Here is a 25,951-nt window from a genome sequence, read left to right as displayed (position 1 = left end):
TTTTCCATGCATTTACTCAAATGGGCATGCCCAACAGATATGCTCCTAGAATCTGATCCATCTCTCCCTGGGAGTATTAAGCGTGTTGCACGTGCATAGTAAGTATTGAACCTTATGTCCGTATTGCATGTGCATTGTGGATCTCGTACAGAATAGAGAACTGCAAAAGAGCCTTCCCTCAGGCAGGAAGGAGGCAGGTTGTAGGCTAGTCAAAGAGGCTGTATGTCACTGTATTTGTGAGTTCAAAGTAGTAATCGCTTTTACATAGATGCTTTATATTATTATATATACATATAAGATATTATATATAATCTTAGTTTGTCAGAGGGTTCAGTATAACATGTTTAAAGACTTGCTATTGAAGTTTAGGGGTTTTTTAGTGTTGTTGTTGTTTGGTTTTTTTTTTACAGTATTAGCATGCTAGGAGTTAAGGTAATACTATGCTATACAGTAATCTTACCATTCAGTAGTTGATTTTGGAAAAATGTATTTAATAGCTATTTAAATAATGTGACTGAGAGGTAAACACTTGCGTACTTCAGGTTCAATACATTATGTTTCTTTCCTCCCCACCCGCTTCTTTTTCCCTTCCCCAGGAAATTTGTGAAAGAACAAAAACAAGTTCAGGAAGAAATCAGTAGAATGTCCTCTAAAGCAATGCTTAAAGTTCAAGAAGACATTAAAGCTTTGAAACAACTTCTGTCTGTAGTTGCCAGTGGATTACAGAGAAACACTCTTAATATTGACAAACTGAAAGTGGAAACTGCACAGGTATAATTGAATATAAATTTTGTTATGTAGAGTTTGTATGTTGATTATTTCATATAGGATAAGTAGCCTTCTTTATCCATCAAGTTAATACATGTGTCCAAACTAACAGTTCTAAACAGAGTGAAAAATGGAATCCCTTCTAATCTGTTTGAAGTTACTGAGGGAAACTGAAATCTGTGATGTCAGTATTTTCAGATAAATACAACAGCAATAAAACGACTTTCATTCAGGAAAGCGCTTCTACATAGCAAAGGCAACAGAAGCGAATGTGTGCCCACTTTAGTTCAGTTTCAGTTATATATTCAGCTACTAATGAAGACATATTTGTAACAACATGCTGGACTCTGGAGCAGCAGAAATGCAAGTATGTTTTCTTCTGATGACTTCTAAAAAAAACCCCACCCTGTAACATTTCAAGGACCAAAATATCTTAATTAGCACTAGTATTCATTTGGTGAACTTGAGTCACAACTCTGTCTACCAGTCTGCATTTTAGCTGTGCAACCAGTTTGAGCTCAAGTTTTGATGCAAGTGCTTTTCAAGTTAAGTTCTGTACCACTTTTTATTTCATCTGGCATGTGAAGGCTGCTTGCTATATAAATAAGTGTATCTTATTCTAAAGAAAAAAGTTGGTATTTTTTCTATATTTTGTGATACCAAAAGGCAATACTCTCTAGTTGTGCCTTGCCAACAGTTTTCTGTGAAAACAAAAACTTGCTACCGATATTCTCATATTTCTGTAAATGATGCAGTTGAGAAGAGTTGCAGAACCAGGCACTGAGAAATTCTTAATGGTAGAGTTACTAGAAAGTATTAAACAGAAGTGTATGCTGTAATTATCATGCATAAAAAGATCATTTCCAAAGAGAGGCATTTTTTTAACTAGTTAATCTTTTTTAAAGGCGAAATAATCCCTTTTGTTCTATTTCTTCTCTTTTAGGTATGTTACTTCCTTGCACTTGACTGTTGCTTTTTTTGTTTCCCCCTCTAGTCCTCAAGAATTGTAACAGGATTTCTAAAGAGTAGAAATTAGATCTTATCTCTGACAGTTTAGCACAATATTTTCTCAGCTTCTGGGAGCTCAGTGTGCTTTCAGTATGTGCTGCTATTTGTTCATTCCCCAAAATCCTGTTGGTATTTGCAGTTCTCCAACTTTCTGGCAGTCTATTCTTTGAAGAATTTCTAGTCAGATTCTGTCACGGTGTTAACTTAAATGTACGAAGAAAATATTTTATGTGAATGAACAGTAGAGTTGTAGCAATCTTTCTTTTTGAACACTTCATACAGAACTTTATCTTTTATTAATTTTCCCTATTTGTTTAGGAGCTAAAGAATGCAGAAATAGCATTACGAACACAGAAAACTCCTCCTGGTCTTCAGCATGAAAATACAGCCCCAGCAGAGTGAGTTACTGTTATTCATAAAAAATAGTCAATAATATAATTTGGAGAAGAGAAGACTCCAGGGAGACCTTATTGCAGCCTTTCAATACTTAAAAGGGGCTTATAAGAAAGATGGGGACAGACTTCTTAGTAGGGCCTGTAGCAAGAGGACAAGGGGTAATGGTTTTAAACTGAAAGAGGGTAGATTGAGGCTAGATATAAGGAAGAAATTTTTTGTGATGAGGGTAGTGAAACACTGGAACAAGTTGCCCAGAGAGGTAGATGCCCAATCCGTGGAAACATTAAAGATCGGGTTGAATGGGGCTCTGAGAAACTTGATCTAGTTGAAGATGTCCCTGCTCATTGCAGGGGGTGTGGACTAGATGCCCTTTAAAGGTCCCTTCCAACCCAAACCATTTTATGATTCGATGAACTTCATAATACAATTTTTTTTTTCTGCTTCTTGTAACATTTGTACTGAATGCTTCATGGAATCAGTGTTTTATGTCTGCACTTAATTTATCTTTATCTCATAGACATGAGAAGTACAGTCTTTCTTTCCAGTAGTAGCGGGACATCAAGAATGTCATAGAACATAACTGTTGCAATTAACTAAATGACAATTGGCAGCTAATATAGATCAGATTAAAAAAAATAGTGGCAAACTAGTGAAGGTTAATCATTTGATTTCATTGTGTTACTCATCTAGCTATTTCAGAATCTTGGTCGAGCAGTTTGAAGTACAGCTGCAGCAATACAGGCAACAAATAGAAGAACTGGAAAATCATCTTGCTACTCAAGCAAATAATTCACACATAACTCCACAAGGTAAATGTTTCAATTTTTGTTTCATACATTAAAATGACGAAATCTTACAACTATAAGAAAAACTTAGTAATTTATTGTTGGCTTTTCTTATTTAATGTACAGAAATAAGTGTTCAGATAGATTCTGCAGTTGTTCAGTGTAAAGATTTGGAATTAAAGGTTTAATACAAAAAGGTTATTGAGCTTTTTAAGATGGATCCAGTTCCTGAGGTGCAATTTGTAGGCCTGTTTTGTTTTGACATTCTCTATATCCCTCTCCCTCCCTTAGCATCTAGCTGTTACAAGGCTGATGTCTGGCACCTTCTGTCTTGCACTGGGCTGTCTGACCAGACACATGTGGGTGTCTGCTCTGCCAGCTCCAGATCAAAATGGGAACTTTTCCTTAGTTTGGAGCCTGTTGGTATTGCCTTCAGCTCTGACTGACTGAGAAAACTTACTCTTGTTTGCTGCCACATCGTTCAATCTTGGGAGAATCTCTCTGGTCAGAGAATACTGACCTCTGGACAGTAGTCTTCTGTTTGGTTGCCATTCCTGTGATCATAGACATTTTTATCTTTTGGGACATTTTAGGTACAGGCCCTGCAATAAGCAGTGATTTAAAGTGTGTGGGTTTTTGTGCCAGATGATACTTGAACATCTTGCCATCGCAGGATGGTACATAGACTCTGGACCTTATATGTCAGAAACAAGAGAACTGTCTAGACTTCGCTTCCAGAATGGAAGATCTGCTGATTCCTGAGGGTCCTCTATCCTTCCATGTGATCTTCTTGTCTTGTCTGTCTGGAGTGTGAGAGGGATGCCTTCAGATTTTCCTCCTGTTGGTTTTTTTTTGTTGTTGTTGTTGTTTTTTTTTTTTAGCAGTTTCTGCTGTAATCTAAAGGTTCGTTGCTTGTGTGGGCAAGGCTCAATCTGTTGTGCCAGCATGCTCAGACTGTCAGCAGCAAATGATCTAGTGATCTAGTCAACCCTGTATTGCGTATGTAGCCTTTACCATACAGGAAAAACTTCCTTTACCATGTAGGAAACCATGACCCAGAATGTCTTGAAAATTTTGAAATGCCTAGTATTCAGTATCAATAAATTGCGTCCAGACTCTTTGGAAACTTGTGGCCAGTCTTCCTAGATATCACTGCCTCCGCAACCCTGCAGGTTGGCATGAGATTTATTCCCCAGCATTTCCTTTTCAGAAAGAGATGCAAATTATAGTGGAGAAATTCCCCTATGGAGAGGCAGACCTTTTCAGTTCAAGAATCATTGCTAGACCTACACATCTTCAAGAACTTGATAGCTACTATTTGCATTTCAGTAGGTTATACACATCCTTCAGAGGAAATGCTATACCCGATCTTTTCACGGTGAAAGATCTCTTCAGCACTTTTCTGTCCTCCATTTTGGTACATTGTTTCAGTGCTCCTTTCGGAAAAGCATTTTCTGTCAGCAGATGCCTCATTTTGTCAAAACCTTTGAGATTTTGGGAGCCTTTGAACAGGCTGCCCAGGGAAGTGGTGGAGTCCCTGTCCCTGGAGGTATTCAAAAGACGTGTAGATGTGGTGCTTGGGGACATGGTTTAGTGGTGGACTTGGCAGCGCTAGGTTAACGGTTGGACTTCGTGATCTTAAAGGTCTTTTCCAGCCTAAACGATTCTATGATTCTCTGATTTCCTCTTTAGGATTAAAGTTTTGCGTTAGTTGGGTCAGTGCACTGAAAACACTTTGATATCTGTGTGGGAAGTACGATGTCCTAAATGTAAGACTCCGTGGAGGCAAGAAGCTCCCCATTGTGTTTCTCTGTTTATGATATGCTTGTGGGTAGAGCTAGAATAAGCTGTGATGCTTGTTAATCATGTCTTTAAAATATAAGTAAAGTTTCCATTCTACTGCTCTCTCTTTGGCAAAATCAACTGAACACTTAACTGTGCTTTAAGTCAGAAAGAGTGGAAAAATATATACAAATGCAAGAAAATCTGATTTAACTGTATTTATGTAAAAACCAACGAGGTAAAATGTTCCTGTGTAATAAGATAAAGTTAGGTTAAATAATATTTTTTTAGCTTTTCTAAATGATAGAATCAAAGGAAATGGATTACCATGTATATAGAAATAAATCTGAGAAAAGAGTACTTTCCAAAATAAAGTTTAAGCCCTTTCAGAAAGTGGCCCTTGGATGACTTGTGTCACCCAATTGCTCTCAAATTTCTTATAGACATTAGCTTGTTCTCATGCAGTGGTGTTTGTGCTGTTTGGGTTTTGGGTGGGCTTCTTGCTGCGGTATAACCACTACATCTTTGTTTTCTCCTGGTAGTAAGGTTGTCACTTACCAGTATTTTATGTGCCTCTTACAGATTTGTCTATGGCTATGCAGAAAATCTATCAAACATTTGTAGCATTAGCTGCACAACTTCAATCAATACATGAAAATGTAAAGGTATGTTGTTTTGATGTGTTCGTGTGTATTTAGTGAAAAAACTACAAAGACTCACTTTTTGAAAATGTATCTTCAGGTATTCTTTTTTTTTTTTCCTTCTGTTAAATTAACTGCTTTTAAGAATTTTCAAACTGTCCTGGAGAAGTGGTTTGATTAAAAAAAAAAAAGTAACTTTTGTTCAGCTGAAGTACAATTTGAATTATTTACTTATAGTGATGATAGCAGCTGACCACAATCATTTAGGTTACAAAATGTTTTTCGTTTAACTCTTTTTTTCCTTTTTAATCTTTGATCAGTTTTTGAAATGTCTGTCCTTGAGCTCCTGCTTGTGTGTTTTGCTTTTTGCACAATGACCTCTTGCATCAAGCAAAGATGATCTAAATCTGCTCTTACTCAAATAGATAACAGAAAAAAAGTAGGTATTCATGTGTAAGATTTTTCAACATATCAAAGAATTTTGGGTGAAAATTGTGTTCTGGCTTGCTTAATTTTTTTCAACCTGGTTTTCATGGAAAGTCTCATGTATAGGAAAAAAAAAAGACTACTATGAAAAAATACTAATGTATCAAAGGTGCTAGTGAGGCTTGTTTTTTCCATCATGGATGCTGGCTTGAATTTCCCATTTACGGTTCTGGACATACTGACAAAATGTCAATGTTCTACAATCCATAATTTTTCTTGAGATCATCAGAACCCTTCTGGGTTACACAAAAAAATTTGGAGAAGAGTACAAGTGTTTGGGATTGTTTCTGCTAAGTGGCTTCCTTAATGGGAATAGCTCTGGTAAATCATCTGCTTGTTTCCTTCTCAAAGCTTCTTCTGCACAGTATTGCTAGTTCTCTAAACATCTGAAACTTTTTACTTTTCCTGAATAAAGTTCAGGAATACTGAGGATCTTGTATGAACTAGATTCCTTGCATTGCATTGCTTCTCTCAGCGTGGATATTCACTGGTTTACAGCTACCTGCCATCAGATGTTTGTGCTGCTCTTAGTTAACTTGGTTTTGGTACCAGACACAGAATATATCAGCTCCTCCATAATTTTTGCAGAATTACACAAAAAAGGATCCCAAATGTGTTCTGGGCTCTTCACTTCTGAGATCTGAGTGTAGCCTGAACTCATGCGGTGGTGTTTGTGATGATACATTTTTGTTGTTCTTCAATATGAAGAGCTGGATTAGTATGAAAGTATAAGCAATAGTATCTTCAGTACCTTGTCAGCGTGAGTGAATAGGAAAGACTTTACTTCAGCTTAATTCTATTGCCTGAAACTAAGCGGTTGATTTGAGGATTTTTCTTTCTTTTGGGGAATTTTTTTAAAGATTTTAATCTAGTGGGTGGACATAAAGACTCATATTTTGGAAGACACAATTATAACAAAAGCTTCAAAAATCAGAAAAAAATGAATGTACTGCTTAAGTGGATCTGCCATTCTTACCATCTGTTTTAGTTTATCAGCTAGGAGGTGCTAGGAGAGGAGAGCAGTTTTGAAACTGCTGTGTCTGCCTTATTTGATGGTTGTGATATGGTTTGTGAAGGCAGAGCTGTAACCACAGTTCATTCCTTTGTCTGAAGTAAGCTGTCTGGTTTGCACATACACTTTGACTCAAAGGGCTGAAGTTGTAGAAAAATATGGCCTGAAACATCTTTGCACAGGGGTAGTTGTTATAGATCATATATGACTATATAGATACATTCTGTATCCAAGGTCAGTGAAGAGCAAGATGTGCTTGAGCACAACTCAGGTAGAGAATGTCATTAAATCATTCTGCATAGATTAGCCTTAAGAACTGCTCTACAATGTCTAATAGCATTTGTCAGCTCCTATTGCAGTCAGTATGGCATTGTATTAAATCTCATCAGAGTTCTACAAACGTCTTTTCTCTCCAAAGACAGCACTCCTGATGTTACAATGAGGTCATTCTTTGTGTTTCCTGCTGTTGCTCATAGACTTAGGATTACAGCTGTTCAAATCCTGAGTCAGAATTTTTGGACTGTAGGCTCCTCTTCTTGGAAACAAGCGTATCCTTAGCCAGGGACACAGGACATAGTATGCCTTCCGTAAAATTCAATTGAGCTTACTGTTCTTTAGTTTTAATAAATATTACATTTGAAGATTCTCTGTTAGAAGATGGAAATCATTCTATCAGTTCCTTAATTGAAGCCATTTATTCTTTTTATGTTACCTAAGATATCCATATTTCCCTCATCTGTGACAGATAGAAATGGCTCATGATGAACAGGCCAAGCCAGGTGTTGCTACAGAAGGTGGGGTTTTGGGGGGGGAAGGGGCATAGGCAAGGGAGGGGGGACATGACAACAGATTTGGGCTACATTCTGCTTTAGACTAACAAGATCTATTGCATTTGCACTGAATTACATTGTTGATTAATTGCATCAGAAACAAGTGAATTCTAAAATTCTGGTAGCTTCTTTAGCTTTGTGCTAAGAATGAAATGCAAGAGTGAAAGGAAGGAAAGAAATACAGGTGAAGGTGATAGGGGAGCAAAAGCAAACTCCATGCAGAAAGGGTAGCACTGAAGAAGAATGTGTTATTTTATGTTATAAGCTAGTAATGTGGTTCTGTGTTGCCTCTTAGGTCAGCTAGTAAAGTGATACAAATTGAATTGTGCTGATTTATACCAGCTTTGAAAGATTTTGATACCATCCAGTATGTTAGTCTGTTATGCTTGACTGCTTTGCAGAATTTAAGTAAGGAACCTATTCTGGCTGTAGCTGGTGCAAAACAGTTCTCTCCAGCTCATAGCCTGACTAGATCCTTTCAGGTTGTGGGGGGTGCTTTTTAAAATTTATTTATTTAAGGAAATGTTATTTATAACTCAGTGTCTTTTTCCTTATTAAGCTAAGGTTTTATGTCAAATACACTGAACTAAAATGGCTTCCCCCCACCCCCTTCAGATGCTCAAAGACCAATACCTTGGCTACAGGAAAACCTTTCTGGGAGATGCCATGGATGTGTTTGAGGCAAGACGAACAGAAGCTAAGAAGTGGCAGAGCGCGCCACGTGTTACCACTGGACCGACCCCTTTCAGCAACATACCAAATGCAGCAGCCGTTGCGATGGCTGCAACACTTACTCAGCAGCAACAGCCTGCTACAGGTCTGAGTGCATTCAAGTTATAGATTATTAGTGTTATGACAATAGTAAATTTGTGTGAAATTTTATATGAAGTCTTCCTTTGTGTTAGACTAAAAATCTAAACGTTGTGATGAGCAAAGTTACTGATACATAGCCAATAGAAAAATGCAGGGTAGACTTAGCAATAATTATACAACAGATACTTAACCTTGTGAATTTACTTGTATTAGTGATATTTACTGTATTGTTCTAACTTACCCCTTGGAATGTGAGTCTTCACTCTTAAATAACATCTCTGAATACGCATAGTATAGCCTCTTTCCAGAATTGTACGGTTATAGTAAATTATTTCAAATCGGTGAGGAGAGAATATCTAAATGCATATTACCTTTTTCTTATGTAAAATTAATAATGCATTTTTATATAGCACTTTGGAACTGTAAAATGAAAAACGCTGTAGAACAGGAAGGTTAGTGGAGCAAACACCTGTAGAATAGGAAGACAGATGTCTGGCTTATTATTTTATAGCCAACTCCTTTGTCAGGGTGATATTGGAGCAGTTTTTGCTGGCCATTCTGCTGTTGCGAATAAATATTAGAGAAAGTAGAGTGGATCAGTGGTTCTGTGTGTGCACGTGTGTAAGAGAAAGACCAAAACAGAGGAAATGCATGGCCCACTGCTAATGAAGAATGGATACGTATGGCAAAGGAAATAACTTAAGGCACCTTAGTTGATATTGTTATGCTAACCAACACTTCTCAGAGAGGGATTCCTGAATGTAGAGAATGGAATTAATATTTAACCATTTGACAGAAATAAGATAAATTCCATTTAATTTTACTTGAACATGGATGTGTGTCTATATCAGCAAATTATGAAAAGCATAGGTAACTTCATTCTACCATTTATTTTCTAAAATGTTGCTTATTTATATCACCGTTCCAGGGTGGTGAAACACTGGAACGGGTTGCCCAGAGAGGTGGTAGATGCTGCCCCATCCTTGGAAACATTCAAGGACAGGCTGGATGGGGCTCTGAGCAACCTGATCTAGTTGAAGATGTCCCTGCTCATTGCAGGGGGGTTGGACCAGATGGCCTTTAAAGGTTCCTTCCATCCCAAAGCATTCTATGATTCTATGATTACATAGGTGTACTGAAAGTCATATTAGCACCTTTTCCTTCTCTCATCTTTAACAGCAGTCATATTTTGAATGGTTTTAATTAAAGACCTATGCAGCAACCACCCTAAGTTTGACAAACTATTAGACTGTCCTTGCCTTCTCCATAAAAGGAAAATACAATGTGCTTCCAGCCCTGGCCCTTATAAACAGCAAGGAGATGGGTTTAAAAGACAAATATGCTAAAATATTTTGAACACAACAAAAAACAAAGTCTTTATGAAATATTTCTCTTCTAAATTTCCATCATAGACCACAGTCTTCCTGTTGCTGCTATGTTAATCCATGGAAATTTTGTTGAAGTGACATGTGCAAGAGAGTCTGGTTTTAAGGAAAAAACATGAGATAATGTAATGTCATGCTTCAGGGTTTTTAATACAGATAGAAGCGTGGCTTGTGCAGCCTAATATTGCCAAAGTAGTTCCCTCTCCCTTCATCTTTCTCCTTGTCTCATGTTTTTTTAAAATACTCTCCATGATCATTACAGGATTAGTTGTGTATGAAAGTCATATACGTGGGATGTCGTATTTAAAGTTATACCCACATTTTCACGAATTGGGGTGAGGGATTTGAACTTCCTCTTCCTAGTCCAGATTCAAGAGAAGTGCTAATAACTTCAGTAAATTGATGCCACTTATGGCATGACTTCGTGAATATTCTCTTAGGAAAAAGGCAGAATTGACCTGTACCAACACACCTGAGGTAAGGTGACTTTATACCTTGAGGTATTTTGTAAAATTTTGTAGTGAAAGGAGAAAATGGGAGTGCGTGTAAGTTGGTTTTGGGGGTTTTTATTTGGTTGGTTGTTTTGGCAGAGTATTTCAAAAGCCAAAAATGTGCCAACTGCAAGAGTGATGCAGATAGAACAAAGCCATTAACTTACATCAAACATGCCAACAAAAGTAGACAACAATTTGTTTACTGCTTCTTCAGTTGGAATACTGTTACCCTCCATGCAACTCACTTGAGGACCTAGAGAAATAGAGGTAGATTGATGTTTTGAGTGGCACTTAAGAGTACTTAAAACTCTTAGAAAACAGGGTTGGATGGAACTTGAAGTCATCTTTTTTGTTCCTCTAGCTCAAAAGCAGGATTAGTAAGGCCTGAACTATTTCAGAGATATCTTAGTCTTAAAAGCTTGCTAGAAAGGAAACTTCCACAGCTTTCCTAAATTACTGATTGCGATGCTTGACTTTTTCCCAACAACTTGCCTGAAACTTCTTAGCTTCAGATTAAGGCTGCCACTTTTTGTCTTACTCTTAGTGGAAAAGGAGAAGAATCTATTATTTCAGTTTTGCAGGAATCTTTAAATATTTAAAGACTGCCTCCTCTTCATTTCCTTTTCCTTGTTTGAGTTTTCAGATGGCCATTGGCTGCAGTAAAACTGCAAATATTTGCATGTTTTAACTTTGTGTTATGTTATGAATTTGATAAGCTGTCTGCTAGAAGTTAAAATCATGCATATTTCTTTGCAAGATCTAGATCCTGAAGAGTGGGATAGATGAGGAATGGTAGAAGATTATGAGAGGAAAAAACTATGAAATGAGGTGTATGTAAAGGGGAGGGGGGGATGTCTGTGTAATACCTGACCTGCTGTTGCTGTTCTTGAAGATGAGAATAAAAGAAGAAAATTAATCTGGGCTTTAAAGTTTTTGACTGAAATCTAATATATGGTACTCTAGTATTGAGGGATCAGGATGGTTAGTCTCTTTTTTAAAAAAATATTTGATGTTTACATGGTTAAGTCTATTTCGTAAGATTAATTTATAGTTAGTTACTGTTCTTTCTTTGAAAAAGATAAATAATAACTTATTTTAAATTTGTGTTCAGAAGTCAACAGTTCAGTAGCTACATCTAAGCTGTGGGATCAGGGAATGTTTCCCCAGTTCCTGGGTGTAGATATGCACCCTATTTATGTTCTCTCTGTATGCCAAGATGTCTGGCTTCTGCTGAAATAAAGCCAGTGGACTCTGGCCATATGGAAGAAAGGGAGCAAAGATGCGCTCCACTGGTCTCCTGGGATGGATAATCAGGACACCAGGACTGTGGCGTGCACACTGAAGCACAATTTTTGTGCAGTTTTTTGAAGCTAGAGTTATTAAAATGATGCTTAAGTCTTGTCTACGCACAGTCTTTCTCCCTAGTTTAGCGCTTTTGCTCTAAGCACAGCTTTATTGGTAGCAGTGAGGCTGGTCATGCTGTTGTGCAGTAGCAGCTAGATTTTTAACCACTGCCCCATCTGCACCTTCCCTGAGCAATCTTGAACAGCGTGGAAGTTAAAATGATGGGGGCTAGTCTACCTATTATTACCAATGGGACTAAAGTAAAAGATTTTAAAGGAAATTAAAGCCTAGTGAACTAAGAGCTCTAAATGCATAAGGCTGAAACTGATGTTTTTCTAGTAAGACTAAGTTGTCTTAAATGCTTTTCTTCAAGCTCACCTTCCCTCCTCTAAAAATAAATAAAGTACCCTCCAACAACTTAGTTACTCTCTCCTTATCTGGTGAAGTGCAGAGTTAGTCAAAGCAGCATCAAGCTATTAGCACGCTTTGTTATGTTTTGACTTGACTTGGTATGAGATTGAAGTGCTAATGGGAAAAGATACTGAAATCTTTATAGCACTTAATTTTTATTGTGTAATTTGATATTAACTTTGGTTAAAATTAGTCAGTGTATTACTTTGTCAGAATCAGATCTAAGTTGTGACACTAAATTTGTTCACTGTTAGGACCAGCTGTGATTTAAAAAATTGCAGAATGTCACTTTAGGAAATCTGGCTGACCTGTCTGGACTCTTTGTAGTGGGTCCTATTCGTTAAACTGAAATGCTCTACAGGGCAAATATATCAAGTTTTACAATGTTAAAATACTTGTTATAAAGAACTTGTCTTGTACGTATAATAGCCAGAAGTGCCAATTTTTTGCTAGTACTTTTGGCATTGAAGAATCTTTATTACTAGTTTTTTGCTATTGAAAATTATGTTTACTTACAAGAAGTGTAAGTAGTGATGATGCCTTCAGAACATTATGGTACAAAATCAACAAATATTGCTCAATGAAAATCTTGTTAGCCTAAGGCATAAGATCCTGTTTTATATAATCTGCGGTGTTTTAGAATAATGTTTTTTACTGGCTCTAAAAAAGCATGTTGCATTTGGTAAAAAGCTTGGCCTGGAGGACTGTAGTGTTTTATTTTAAGGTCTTCCACTAACAGTGCCTCCTACTGAGATAGAAACCTGTGCACTTGAGAAGGAACTGGATATGTGTTTTTGGATTCTTCTTTTAGTTTATTAGAGGACTGACTTGTGTAGGGGGTTTTGTTTCTTTTTATTGATAACAGTTTTCTTATTTTTAAAGAGCTGCTAGGTAGATATATCAGTATTTAAACTGGATGTAAACAAGTTTAGTTTGAAATTAATGTGAAAATTCGTAATTACAACATCTGATATACTTTTTTTAGTTGAAAAAATAGCTTGGGTTTCCCAGCTATTCCCTGCTAAGCACAGACTGAAAGCTAACAACTTTAGTTGCCCTTAAAATTTAGTTTAACACTACTTTGAGTATACAGATGTCATTCAGCTTGGATCACATAAGAATTTTGTGATCCTAGCAAAAATGTTACTTTTCAATATACAGTGCCTTTCACTTGATTCAAAATGATTTTCCATTTAAATCTTCAAATACTGAAATTATTTTAAAGGCTTGAAATATTTACATTTTAAAACTCTAGATAAATATTAGTAACAGGAAACTTTGTAGTACAAAGGAAGAAATTTTGGATGAGAATAAGCCCAAATGTGATAATGGTTTAGGAAAAAGACCGAAATTATCTGAGTTTTATAGTAATATTTGAACAAATCATGACTTTCATGGATATAGTACATAACGTATGTTCAAAGATGGAGAAGGCTATCTTGAGGAAAGGTGTGAATGTCTGTGAATTAAGAGTTCGGCACTGTATTTTATCTTCAATGGTTAACCTTTTAACTAGTGCACTGAAAACTGTTTGAAAAAGACAGAAGTATGAGATTGTACTGTGAAAACTGTCAAAATATATTAATTATTTATCAGAATTAATTATTTTAAAATGTGTTAGTAATGGGCTAGCAAGTTGATTCTTTATTCCCCAAGGTTAAGGGAAAAAAAAAAAAAAGGAACTGAGGCTGTAAATTTCATCTTGGCAGACTGAAAATGTTTTTTGACAGTCCTGCATCTTAGTGTGAATATGCAGGGGAAATACTGTCAACTTTTTAAATTATGGGACAAACTCTGACTCTGAAATTTTGAATGTATCTAATTCATTAAGGTACACAGAACTGTGCCTTTTGTAAATGTTTATTTAAACAGGTGGTTTGACTAGTTTACCTTATTGAATGGTGTTATGTAGCAGAGCTTAACAGAACTCAGTTATCACTTGTGTGGAAAAGAATTGAATTGTCATGTTACTGTGTAATTGACTTGCTTAAAAATGAACAATAAATTTAATAAAATAAAGTCATTGTCTTGTTTTTTTATCTTAGTGTTCTGCTTAAATTTGAATGGAATACTTGAGTAGTTTTGAAGATTCCTATTTATTAAATAAATTAACTTTTGGTAATATAGTTTTAGTTACATTAGTATCAGTTCTTATGTTTTTAATTTGAAGGCTTTCCCTTATTCTGATTCCATTAATACAAAGTGGTGTTACCTATGAGTTCTCTCAAGGTTTTGATTGATGTTTTAAAGTTTAAGGTGAGACTGGCTAACTTCTAAAAATAATAAATTATGTTATTATCATGTTATTAGCTTTGACTAGTTTCACCTTATTACAATCAGTGTTTTCTTAGATTTTTACCAGGTGGACATAGAGGCAGACAGTTAAGTGAGGAATTTTGATGAGGTAAAGTTTGAGATCTTAATGGGATTTGTTGAAATCAATGATGTTCACATTATCAAATACTTGAATAAATAAAGGACCTCTTTACTATGAAAGAGTAAGGCAAGTTTGTTCTCATTTTTTTTATACCAGGGCCACAGCCATCTCTGGGAGTTAGTTTTGGAACGCCATTCGGCTCAGGTATTGGCACTGGCTTGCAATCAAGTGGCTTAGGTTCTTCAAGCCTTGGAGGTACACTTTAACTTTTCTAATCTTTCATTGAATTATTATACCGCACATCTGAATCTCTTGCAAACCTTTAACTCCACTAAGAGGATGATCTGTTTCAGGGAAAGTCCTTACAATTTGGCAGTCTGCGCTTTCCAGACTTCTTCATGCCTTGCAGAAGCAGTTGCTAAGGCTAATACTAAGGCTAATAAACCATTGTAGTGAAAACCCAGCATGGACAGGATGAAATAATCGCGTAGAAGTTCTGTTCTTAAAGCTAGGGAAGTACATCAAGTACATCCTTTTGTAACTACAACTTGACTTAATTTTACATATATGAAAGTTAGGCACCTGAGACATTGGATCATGCTGTAGCTAATCCATAGAAGTTTTTTCACCTGTTAACTATAGGGACCAATTTCTGCTTGGATTAAGATAAGAATAAATGCTAAAAAATTACTACAGTTCTGGGATCCTGCGTGCTGAAACATATTGGCTTTAGCTGTCACTCTGTCCCTCAGTGCTGAGGTGGAAAAAAAAAAAAGCCTCCTTTAAGCTGAAAAAGCAACATTTGAAAGTGAGGGGAAAATACTTATCAAAATGTTCATAGTGCTGGTGGGGAATATATTCCAAGAGGACACATGACGGTGAAAGAGTAGGTGGTAATAAAAAAATATGAAATACATGTAGACCTTTTCATTTAAATGTAATGAATTCTCAGTAGTAGAACTACAAGTAGAATCTAAGTGATTAGTAGAATCTAATCTGCATGTAAATTTCCTATCTATATAGGACAGGGGTTCCTACAGTGCAAGTCAAAAGACGCTAGTGTCCTTTGAAGCTTTTGTATGAGAATTGCAAAGAAAATTGTTACATCTGCTGAGCACAAACACAATGTGTTGTGGTTTTTCTTGTTACATCCTCTCTGGAGCCTCAGTCCTCATCCCTACATTTTGCCTCTTTATGAGCCGAACATGTGAATCTGTTCTAAAGTATTTAAAATAATGAAACATCACTTGGCATTGGAAAGATGATGTAACTTGAACGTTACATCAGTTTTACCTTAAATGATCATCTTGAAATTATCTTTAAATCTACCAGTGTCCTTTCTCATCAGATTTTAAGGTTTTTCAGATAAAAGAAAGTCTGTGCATCTAAACCAGAAAAATAACTGAGAATAGTGGGCTAAAAGGAAAGTACTTCTGAATTACCAGGTTGTTCCCACAATGTTTTAAATGCCTTAAAATCATAAAATTCTTTCTTTTCAACCAAAGAGGTTGCAGACTAAAAAGTAGTTATAGATGTTCACCAATCTTGCCAATGTAAACTAAAGAATATTTTCTTTTAAATTGATGGAGAACTGCTAGTTTTGTCTTAGAGGCCTAGTTTGTACTGTTTTTTGCTAGTTCTCTGCTTAGGAAGGCATTTCATCTATTCTGTATTAATTTGCAAAATTTTCGTCTTTTGACAAATCAAGATGACTATCTGATAGGAACAAGTGTAGAAGAATAAAGGAATACATGCAAAATATCCTGCAGGTGTGCTCTTGGAACAAATTAGCAGAATGAATACTTAAGATTTCTTTTATCTTGGGGGGATTTTTTTTTTTTAACAGGACAATTTTTAATGTATACTCTTGAAACGTCATTTTAATTGGGGAAATTTATTCCCTTTCCATGACAAATACTCTGTGAATAACATAGAGGGGTTTGCATTTAAATATATTAGATATGTAGCATATAGATCCTATGCTTCATTGAATATTTGCAGACACCTTGCCTGACCATTGGTAATTCATTTCAAACTAGATAGGACAAAAAAGAGTGTATCATTTAAATAAACTATCTTACATTGAAATGACACTTGCCATTATCTATCCTTAAAACTTATTTGATTTTAAAATTGCAGAAGACTAGAGAACACTGCTTCAGGTAGTGTGTTCGATCCTTACTAGTTTTAAAATCTAGAAGTTATTTCTGTCAGGGAATGGTAAAAGCTCAATTTGCAGTAAAATACAAGTATTTTCCCTGACACTTGAAACTTAAGATGGGGGCATAATGTCCTCAAATACAAATACTGTTCTCTTTTTGAAAACCTCTTGAGACAGCCAAAATCAGAGAATATATTTCTCTTCCTGTTCCTTTTGTCTGGCCTCTGTCGCAAACTGCAAATATCAACTTACTTTTCCTTTGAAGTGATCTCATATTAATAACACAAGCTGAAATCTTGAAATATTTATATTATGAAAGTATAAATGTCAATTGCAAAATTAACAATTAGTTTTATGACAGCTATATGTTCATGGCTGCCCTTTATATGATGATTTTTCCCTTTAATTACTGTGAAATTCTGTTTCTATTCTGTATTTAAACTATTTTGTGGTTTCCTAGATAAAGCTGATCCCCAGTAATCTGGGGGGGGGACGACGACACAACTCTAAAATAAGTCAAATGTAAACTCAAGAAAATGTTTACTCTCTTTTAAGCATAGAGAATTTTTCTTTTAGAGTTGTGGATGAAGATTGCGGCTTTCTGTAATAGAAGTCATATAACTTGTGTCTGAATTTTCTTAGTTTTGGCCCATTTGGTTACCATTTTCTTGCCAATTTAACAGGAAGTCAACAGCAATTTTGTAAACTCTAATAGTTTACTTCACCTGTTTTTATAGCTTTTTCCTTTACTCAGTTTTGTGTTTTGAAGGAAGTATTTTTCTCCAATGCTTTCCTGTTTGCAGTGTTTTCTTAATGCAATCCTGTGTTGACAATAAAATACTCTTGAGGCAATAATCTTACGATTATTTGTTTATCAAATAATGCTTATAATTATGTTTGGTTTTACAATACTCACCCCAAACCTATGTGTCTTTAATTGCCGTGTCTGTAATTTTTTTTTGTTGTATGTCTTTACTATTATTCTACTAGGATTTGGAAGTAGCTCTGCCTTTGGAAGTAGTGCCACAGGAGCATCATCATTTGGGTTTGGAACTACAAGTAAACCATCAGGAAGTCTAAGTGCAGGTTGGTTTGTTTCTCTTGAATTCAAGTTTATCTTAAAGCAAAAGTGTTACAATCAAACTGCTGTACTCAAAGAAAGCTACTGAAACAAATGTGCTTAAAGTTACATGTATGTATAACCACTAAAGTAAATAGTTACTTGCTAAACACACATTTTCAGAGAAGTCTTTAGGTTCTGTTAAAGGTCTCCTAGGTAGACAGTATTGAATGAGCATTAGTGTTTTTCATCTGATGGTGTCTGTCTAATTAGGAGTGGAAGCTGGAGATCAGATGCATCAGATTGGATCAGATGCGGTCTGAGACACAGAAATGCAGTTACTACTTGAATGCATAGGCTATATAGTTACTGAGCTATTGAAATTGATACATAAATTTGTGACAAATATACCAGTAATTTGACTTCCTGTATTTACAAGTAAAGTTAAAATTATTTTTTAGAAGCCTGGAAGGTTTCCTTAAAACTGTTTATCTGCTTATCCTTTCTATTTGAGTAGTAAGTTATAGGTATCTTATCTCTGTATGTATCCATAATTCATTGTGTTAACTACTTTGAAAACATTTCTGTGCCAATCGAACTACTCGGTACTCATTTCACTTTTTTGGTTTAATTTTGTGGGGGATGAGAAAATGAAAATATGGATGCAATTGCTCCTTAACTCAGATGTCTGAAATCTTAGTCACTTCTATAGCTTGCATCTCTCTCTACTTTTTAAATAGGAGTTAGTTTTTGAGGCAAATAGCTTGCTGTAGTCTGTTTTACAGTCTTTCTTCAGCGACAGATTGAAAGAGTATCATGTCTCCCCGGACTGGCTTTTGGTAGCATGTTTCTTTTTTAGAAGCAAAATGTTTTGGTTTGTTTTTTTAACTCCTATTAATGCAAACATAGCAAGTGTCTGGTATTTATTAGTAAGTGTCCAGTACATTTGCATAGACTGCCGTTGTGTTAGTTGCCATGCTTTTCGTTTTGTTTTGTTTTTTCCTTGGTTAGTGATGGGTTATGCTGTCAAATTAGGCTGTAAAGTACCTTAAGCTTTGCATTATATGGTGGAAATAGCTCACTAAGCTGGCCGTGTAACGTTCATGTATGTGTAAAACCCTAGTAAATTCTTGATAGAACTTCTCTGATTTTGTGGTATGTAGTGTCTAAGCATGAACCTTCTTTTTTTTAGTTTTTAATATCAGAAACAATTGGAAAACTTTAACACTGCTTACATTTTTATCTTGTAGCTTATTTTTCCTGAGCCTATATTGAATTACCTATTATTTATATAAATAGTATTGCAGTATTTTAAGCTGCTAAGTTACAAGGTACATAATTTATTTTTTAGTATATTAAAAAATATAATTAGAAAACTAATTGTATGGATCAGTTGACCACTGCTAATGAGGTATGAGACCAAAGTAAATAGCAAGTCTGTCTTAGCTAGGTTGGTGGTGTGCAGAGACAATTTAGACGTTGTTTCACTGTATTCCTCAAACCAGGCTTTGACATGGTGGAAGTGCCCCCAGTCTCTCTTTAGCAGTGAGGGAGTTGGACCCAATAAAATGAAGATTGTTTTTAGTTATCTTCAGAGTCTCAGCTACAGAAGGTGGTAACCAGGAATATAAAAGATTAAGTGTAATTCCTGTCATTTTGTGCTTATAAAATAAAGTGGTCATGAAATCCTGATCTAGACTGGGATTATGGAATTAGAAACCTCCATAAAAATTTGGTAGCCCAGAAGCATGTTAACTTTTATATCCAAAATCCTATGCCGTATAGCTTCTGGATTGCATATGATCTTTAGTTTAATTTTGAGGGTGTATAAATGGGTTTGAATGATGCCTGAGGTTAGCCGGGTTATATATATTTTTTTTTTTTTTTAATTTTAATGTGTCCTGTTTCTTAGATAACATTTACAGGGTCCTGAAACAATATTCTGGTTTATATTACCATATGATAGTTGTACCTTGTTTCTGTATCTTTCTCTTTTGAAAAAGCTGGTAAAATGGGGTGAATATGGGTTATGGGATATAGTGTCATTACTGCTTGTGTTTAGATAGGAGCACTTAAGTATTTTCCCAAACTAATGTCTAGTAAGTGTTCCATCGCCCTGTCCTTCTGGGCTGCTTAGATAACGCCCCAAGTCTCCTCCACATGTTTTCCATCAGTTTGTTCATATTGTAGAATGAAAATTATAGATCCCCAAATTGCTTTTGTCAAGTGTTTGTAAGTTATGAGTTTAAATTTAATTGCTTTAAAAGATTTGAAAATGTTTCTGGTAGTATTACTGCTCTTCTCAGTTTCAGTTTGTATGTTTGAAGAGAAAATTGTGAGTCCTCTGAAAAGTACTTGAGCATCTTCTAATAGTAAATTGGCTTAGTCCAGGAGCAGTTGCTGTGTCCAGTGTGTCAGTAGATGAAAAGCAGAGCAACTGCAGTCTTCTCTCAGTTCCTTTAGTGCACACAGTTGTGAGATGGAACAAGTGTCTCAGACTTCCCTCTGAAACACACACAGGCACTGGAGAGCTGACTCCAAATCAAGTCCCAGTTAATTCCTACTCTTATTCATTTGATGGCAACCAAAAAGGCTGATGTGAACGGGATGTTGTAAAGAGCATTAAGACTCCCAAAGTGATGAGAAAAGGAAAAAAATCACCATTGAATTTATAGATATAATGTTAAGGGGACAGGCGGTGTACACACATTTTTGTGAAAACGGAGATGCTAAATATGCTTTGAAGAGCTGAGTTGAGAATTCGTGTTGGAGACTTATTTTTATTGAAGAATAGCAGCCTCAGTACACGGGCTAAGAGGTAGTAAAGTGGCTGGACATACTCATACTGCTGAAAAATGGAGCTGAATATAATCTATGTGTAACTATGAGCAGCTTTTAGATAAAGAGGCTATAGTAAATCAGTCAAAGCTGTGCTGGAAATCCTTTTTGATCTAGAGTATCTATTGTGGCATGGGGGATGAGGGCAGGAATAGATTGCCTTTGAGATCCGCTGAACCACTGTTTATCCCTGTAGCATTAAAATTAAAAAAAAAAATACTGTTATGGGGAGCTGTGTACCTCGTGTTTGGCTTACCTGTTTAAAGGGCTGACTGAAGCAGAGATGCAAAAGCCCAATGAATAAAGTGTACTCTGAGGTCCTTCGGGGAGATGCTAAGTCTATGCCCTCGAAGGGCAGGTTGTCATTTACTTTCTGAATTTCTGAAAATAATTGTTTGCACATAAGTGATGCTAATTTCAACAAAGTCATCGATCACATTGTAGCTATGATTCAAGACACTGTGACTCTTCCCTCGGGACCTGAGCTATTCCATCACTGGTTCTCTCTCCTTGCAACAGGAATAAGACTGAATGTAGGCATTGTTCAAGGTGTTTTCCTCAAGATTTTTCATTTGAGTATTCTGCTTGAGGATTTGGTTTACTATTAAGAAAAGAACTTCATACCATGGCCTTGTTATGCTGCCATGACGGGACAAAGCCATGTAGATTAATTTCCCTTCTGCTTTTCTATACTTTTGTGGCTGCCCTAAGTGGCACTTCTAACATTTCCAAATTATATCTAAATTAACAAGCATGTTGTCAGTCTTCTGTCACACAGTTTATGCATTTCTTTCTTGTTCTAACATTACTCAAATGAAGCTAAGGCTGCTTTCCTTGCATGCCCCAAAATATTCCCTGCATCTAGAAGCAGCAAAGTGTAGGTAATTCATGAACACTTTACCCTTGCCTACTGAACTCCTGACGCTATAGATCACATACAGCATTATTATGAATGGCATTCATGATGTTTTCTATAGGAGGCAATGCTTACCTGTTCTCAGGTACATACTTGAAGTAAAAAGGTAACGTACCAAGAACAGTTTTGGTTATTAAAGGTTTTTTTCATTCATGAGACTCCCTGATGAAAAACAAGTTTATTCTTCTAAAAATCTTACTTGGGATTCAGAGTTAGCAGGGAAATGGAGGAGTAGTTCCATCTGCTTCACCCCTTACATCCTAGGATGAGAGACAAGTTAGTCCACAAAATTTAGACAAGACCCAAATGAACGCTATCATTAGTCACGCTCTAGACCTGCACACCCATTACATTGACAGTGAGTTCCTTACAGGCAACTGCGTGTTGAAGGACTGCAGTTACTGGAATGTAGATAATGGGGGATTTTCTTGACAAGATGATGTGGTGTGTAACCCAGGTCCAGACATTGCAGGAGGAAGAGCTTCACGTTGTGTTTTGAAGTAGTTCTTGCTGCAAAGCATCAGTAACAAGTGAGAGAACAGAAGACATCAGGCTTGTGAGAGCCACTTTGGGATTCTGATGAGACCACCAGTTGGGGTTTTATTTCTGTGCTTTAAAAATATTTAGGCATTGAGTTGAAGATACTGATGTGACCAAAGGGTTGCTTTAACTGTCTACTAGAGAACAAAACTATGTTAAGTAATGTGTATTGAGCGTATACCCTTTGTTTGCTTCTGAACCAGTCCCATTTTTTCATAGTATTTTAATTATTTACAGGTTTCCATGTGCAACTTGTATGAAACTATTTGTTAAAATCCTAACTTGCTCATGTCATACTTGTTATTTTGTATGATTGGTTACCTTACTTTGGTTTCTTGAGAGAACAAAAAGCAGAGTTATGAAGTTCTGCTTCTTATTAACTAGTATTTGAGAAATTTCTAGCATTTTCTAATAGCTTCAATTATTATCTAAGTTGGTTGTGCATAACTGATACAAATTCACAAAAGAAAGTAAAATGAGTTGGTGTTACTGTTGTTGAAAACTGTAGGCAGATTTTCTTCAACTGATCTTGTTTTATAGCTGAACCAAATGTTGAATTTGTTTACCTTGATAGAAGAGGGTGGAAGAGTTAAAATAGCACAATTTGTTCACCTAGTCATTCAGTTTTTCCAAAGGTTTGTTTTCGGTGCTGCTTTTTGGTTTAAGTCATAAAGGGTGTTATTAAAATACCAAAAATTTGGCAAGGATTTTGAGCCTCTTCTGCCTCTCATTTAGGGCATGGTCTGTGCCACGTATGTTATAGAGACGGGCAGAGGTAGCCTCGTCAGGAGGGCACAAGGCTGGGAGCTCCGACTCCAGCTTTGCCTTTACCTGCTGTGAGTGAAGTGAGCGGGCCATGGTCCGCTTGTACTTCTGCCTTCCCTCCCACCCTACATATGTGTTATGTATTTAGGCTGAGAACTCGAGGAGTTACGCTGCTTCTGTCGTACAATTTCAGTGGGACTTTTGGGTGCTGCTGTTGTATGGGTAATGGTATAATGGACTTGTGATTTAGGATATAATTGTTTACAATCACCGAGGTAGACTTAGTGCTGTAATATCCAAGCTGTCATAGCAAGTCCAAACAAACTTGCAATCCTGATATAACTGATGTTTTAAAATGTTTTTCCCTCCCTCATAAGGCTTTGGCAGCTCGACTACATCTGGGTTTAACTTCAGCAATCCCGGCATCACAGCATCAGCTGGCCTGACGTTCGGGGTGTCTAATCCTGCATCTGCAGGCTTTGGGACAGGAGGGCAACTTCTTCAGCTGAAGAAACCTCCAGCTGGAAACAAGCGAGGGAAAAGATAGGCACCCCTTTTAGGGAAGGGGAAGTGAATCAACTTTGTTCATCTGAAAAGTCTATTTTTCTAGATTGATGCATTAATTAAACTGCATCCCAGGAGATTTATAAAAATTTTGCTACTTTTCCCTAGTCTGAAATACAAAGTTAAATCATACTGAACAGCTATTTTCTTGTGAATAGAAACCTGTTTATGTATTTTTATTTTTGGCCCTAGTTTTAGAAATGTTCTATACTGCATTATTATTAAAGAATCTTGTAAAACCATCTATTTAACCTAATGTTAGTAGCAGAATATTTTTTTGTTAATAAGCTTTATACCATATGAATATATGCATATTTGTTTTTTGTACAGATAAAATATATTCTAGTACAAATACTAGAGTTCATATCTTCTGTTCATGGATATGGCCTTTAAATCTACTTCAGGGTGTTTTTTGTGTATATGGATGTAAATATATACAGTACAGTGCACACATCTGTGTGTATGTATGTGTATATATATATATGTATAAAATACAGATGTGCAAACCTTGCCCCATAGACAGGTCTCCTTTTCTTTGTGTGTGCTGTTTCTCCATGTTGCCCTGTGGTCCCCTATCTTGATATTCCTAGGAGTTTCAAATAGTGGGTCCCAGGCTATGTCATCCTTGCTTCTTGTGTTATGTTGTTCAAGGCCAGCTGAAATACAATGTTTACTGTTTCATAAAGTTTGGTAAATAGTGGTTAGTAGCCGGATTTTTTTTAACCTTTTTCTTAATCCATTTAGCAGCCAACTCTGAAGAAGAATCTCAGATTCTGACACAGACATTTCATAGGTGATGTTCCCCAACTGTTTGGTTTTGGTTTTTCTCCTGGGCTGAACAGTAGGGTGTTGCAGAATTTCAGCTGAAAGCTCAGGATGCCACAAGGTCTGTGTGCAAGCAGAGAGTTGTCGGGCTGGATGAGCTTTTCCCTACAATTGAGGGAGATAGGATATGCTATTCTAATGAAAACCCAAATTAGCTGTTACAAAACAGAGTTGTTTCACTAGCTTCTTGTCAGTGCTACTAGCATTGACTTAAAAGCAGTTGCGTATCTGCTTTCAATACGAGGTATAGTACAATAAGTTGCTGCTAAAGAATGGAGGAGGAAAATGATGTAATTTGAAGGTTAAAGCTATTGCAACAGTAGTTTGTCTCTTGCATATTACGACATCATAGCTTGTTGTGCTGCGTCTCCAATTTGGTGTGCACTAGAAATAGCTGGGAAAACATCTTAAGGAGGTACTGCCTTATGTGAGCTAAATAACAGATCAATTGAATCTTTGTGAATAAAGACACAGGTTGAAATGTGAACATGGAACTTTGGAGCTGAGTTGCTTTTTATGTAGATGATGTTTTGTATATAACATGCATCAAATAAATATTCACAATCATTTTCACAAAAGCACCTTTTTTTCTAAAATAGTTACAGTGCATAAGATTTTTCTAGTGCCAGGTCGTTTGCTTTCTATTGTTAAAGTGTTACTACCATTTTGTATGTTTTGGAAGTGATGTCTGCGTTCAGCAGTGATTTGCTCTTTGACAAATGTTCAGTTTGTCACTTGATCTGATAAAATTAAGGGAAACTGAGCACAGAATTCTTCACTTTTGTACTTGTATGTTATTGCATCTTTGTGAGCAGTCTCTTAGGAAGGGATATAATGTGATTTTTTTTATGTCTCGGAAAAATAAAGCTTACAGTTTATTTTGATTTCAACCTTTTTTTAAACTTTTATGGGGCTGCAGTCAAAACCGTAATGTTTGTATTCCTTTGTTATTGCTCTTTTTAATAGTTAATATGTTAAACCACTGGACTCTCTTGTGATGTATTAATTTGTGAAACTAATTCTAAATGTGTACTGTTTGTCCATATGTGCAACTTACCCTTGTGCAAACAATAAAACAATAATGCTGTGATCCTTGTAATATATATTTGCCTATTTGAAAGATCATTTCTCGTTCTCCTGTGTTATAGGGGAAACAAAAACGTCATCGGCTAATATGTAGAATTGTTTTTCCTAGAATTTATATAGTGCAAAATTGTTCATGCTGAAGTTCGGGGCTTGATTTCTGATTTGAAGGTGGGGGGTGAAGGGAGGCACTGTATTACGGGTTTGTCTAGAATCTCTTCACAGTGTGCTATATAAGCCTGGCTCGTGCTGCAGCATAACTCGGCACTAGGTACGGCTTTGTAAATTTGAAAGCAGTCTGAGCCTCCTGGGTACCTGTGTTCTGTTTCTTTTCACATTAAGGCAACAGTTACGTCCTTAATTTAGCCTAAGTGAAAAAGTGATTATGTAATAGAATAATCACATGCTGCAGTACAAACTAAAGTCAAAAGGGGATTAGGAATAATTATATTCCCAGAATATTACTTGGGTGGTTGAATTTAGCCATGATTTTCAGGGATCAGCATTGTATACACTGTTTCAAATGATTCCCCCCCCAATTTAAAGACCTGTAATATAATTAGAGTGCAAAACACAAATACATTAAAGCTGTAGCTTGGTTTTCTACAAGGCAGGTTAAGAAGCTGACCTGTACTTAAACACCATGAAATGAAATCAAGTCTGGATT

The 25,951-nt window shown here is 36.2% G+C and overlaps 1 protein-coding gene across 7 annotated transcripts in view; it reads left to right on the top strand.

Annotated features, from left to right (window-relative positions):
- Window positions 1-25,298, top strand: part of NUP58 (nucleoporin 58) — a 40,884-nt gene extending 15,586 nt beyond the window's left edge. For 6 of the 7 annotated variants that reach the window (XM_087759294.1, XM_087759290.1, XM_087759292.1 and 3 more), the window contains 8 exons: window positions 597-771; window positions 2,095-2,174; window positions 2,863-2,981; window positions 5,322-5,404; window positions 8,324-8,525; window positions 14,689-14,787; window positions 17,684-17,779; window positions 23,190-25,298. In XM_087759294.1, coding sequence (XP_087615420.1) covers window positions 597-771; window positions 2,095-2,174; window positions 2,863-2,981; window positions 5,322-5,404; window positions 8,324-8,525; window positions 14,689-14,787; window positions 17,684-17,779; window positions 23,190-23,359 — 1,024 coding nt within the window. In that variant the 3' untranslated portion in view covers window positions 23,360-25,298. The remainder of the gene's footprint in view (window positions 1-596; window positions 772-2,094; window positions 2,175-2,862; window positions 2,982-5,321; window positions 5,405-8,323; window positions 8,526-14,688; window positions 14,788-17,683; window positions 17,780-23,189) is intronic. The other variant, XM_087759291.1, reaches the window with a different exon arrangement.
- Window positions 25,299-25,951: the final 653 nt, after the last annotated feature.

Source organism: Nipponia nippon, unplaced genomic scaffold (genome assembly GCF_047370975.1).
Source record: "Nipponia nippon isolate SJK-2023a ecotype South Korea unplaced genomic scaffold, ASM4737097v1 scaffold_2, whole genome shotgun sequence".
Lineage (NCBI taxonomy): Eukaryota > Metazoa > Chordata > Aves > Pelecaniformes > Threskiornithidae > Nipponia > Nipponia nippon.
This window is presented reverse-complemented; position numbering and strand designations above follow the sequence as displayed.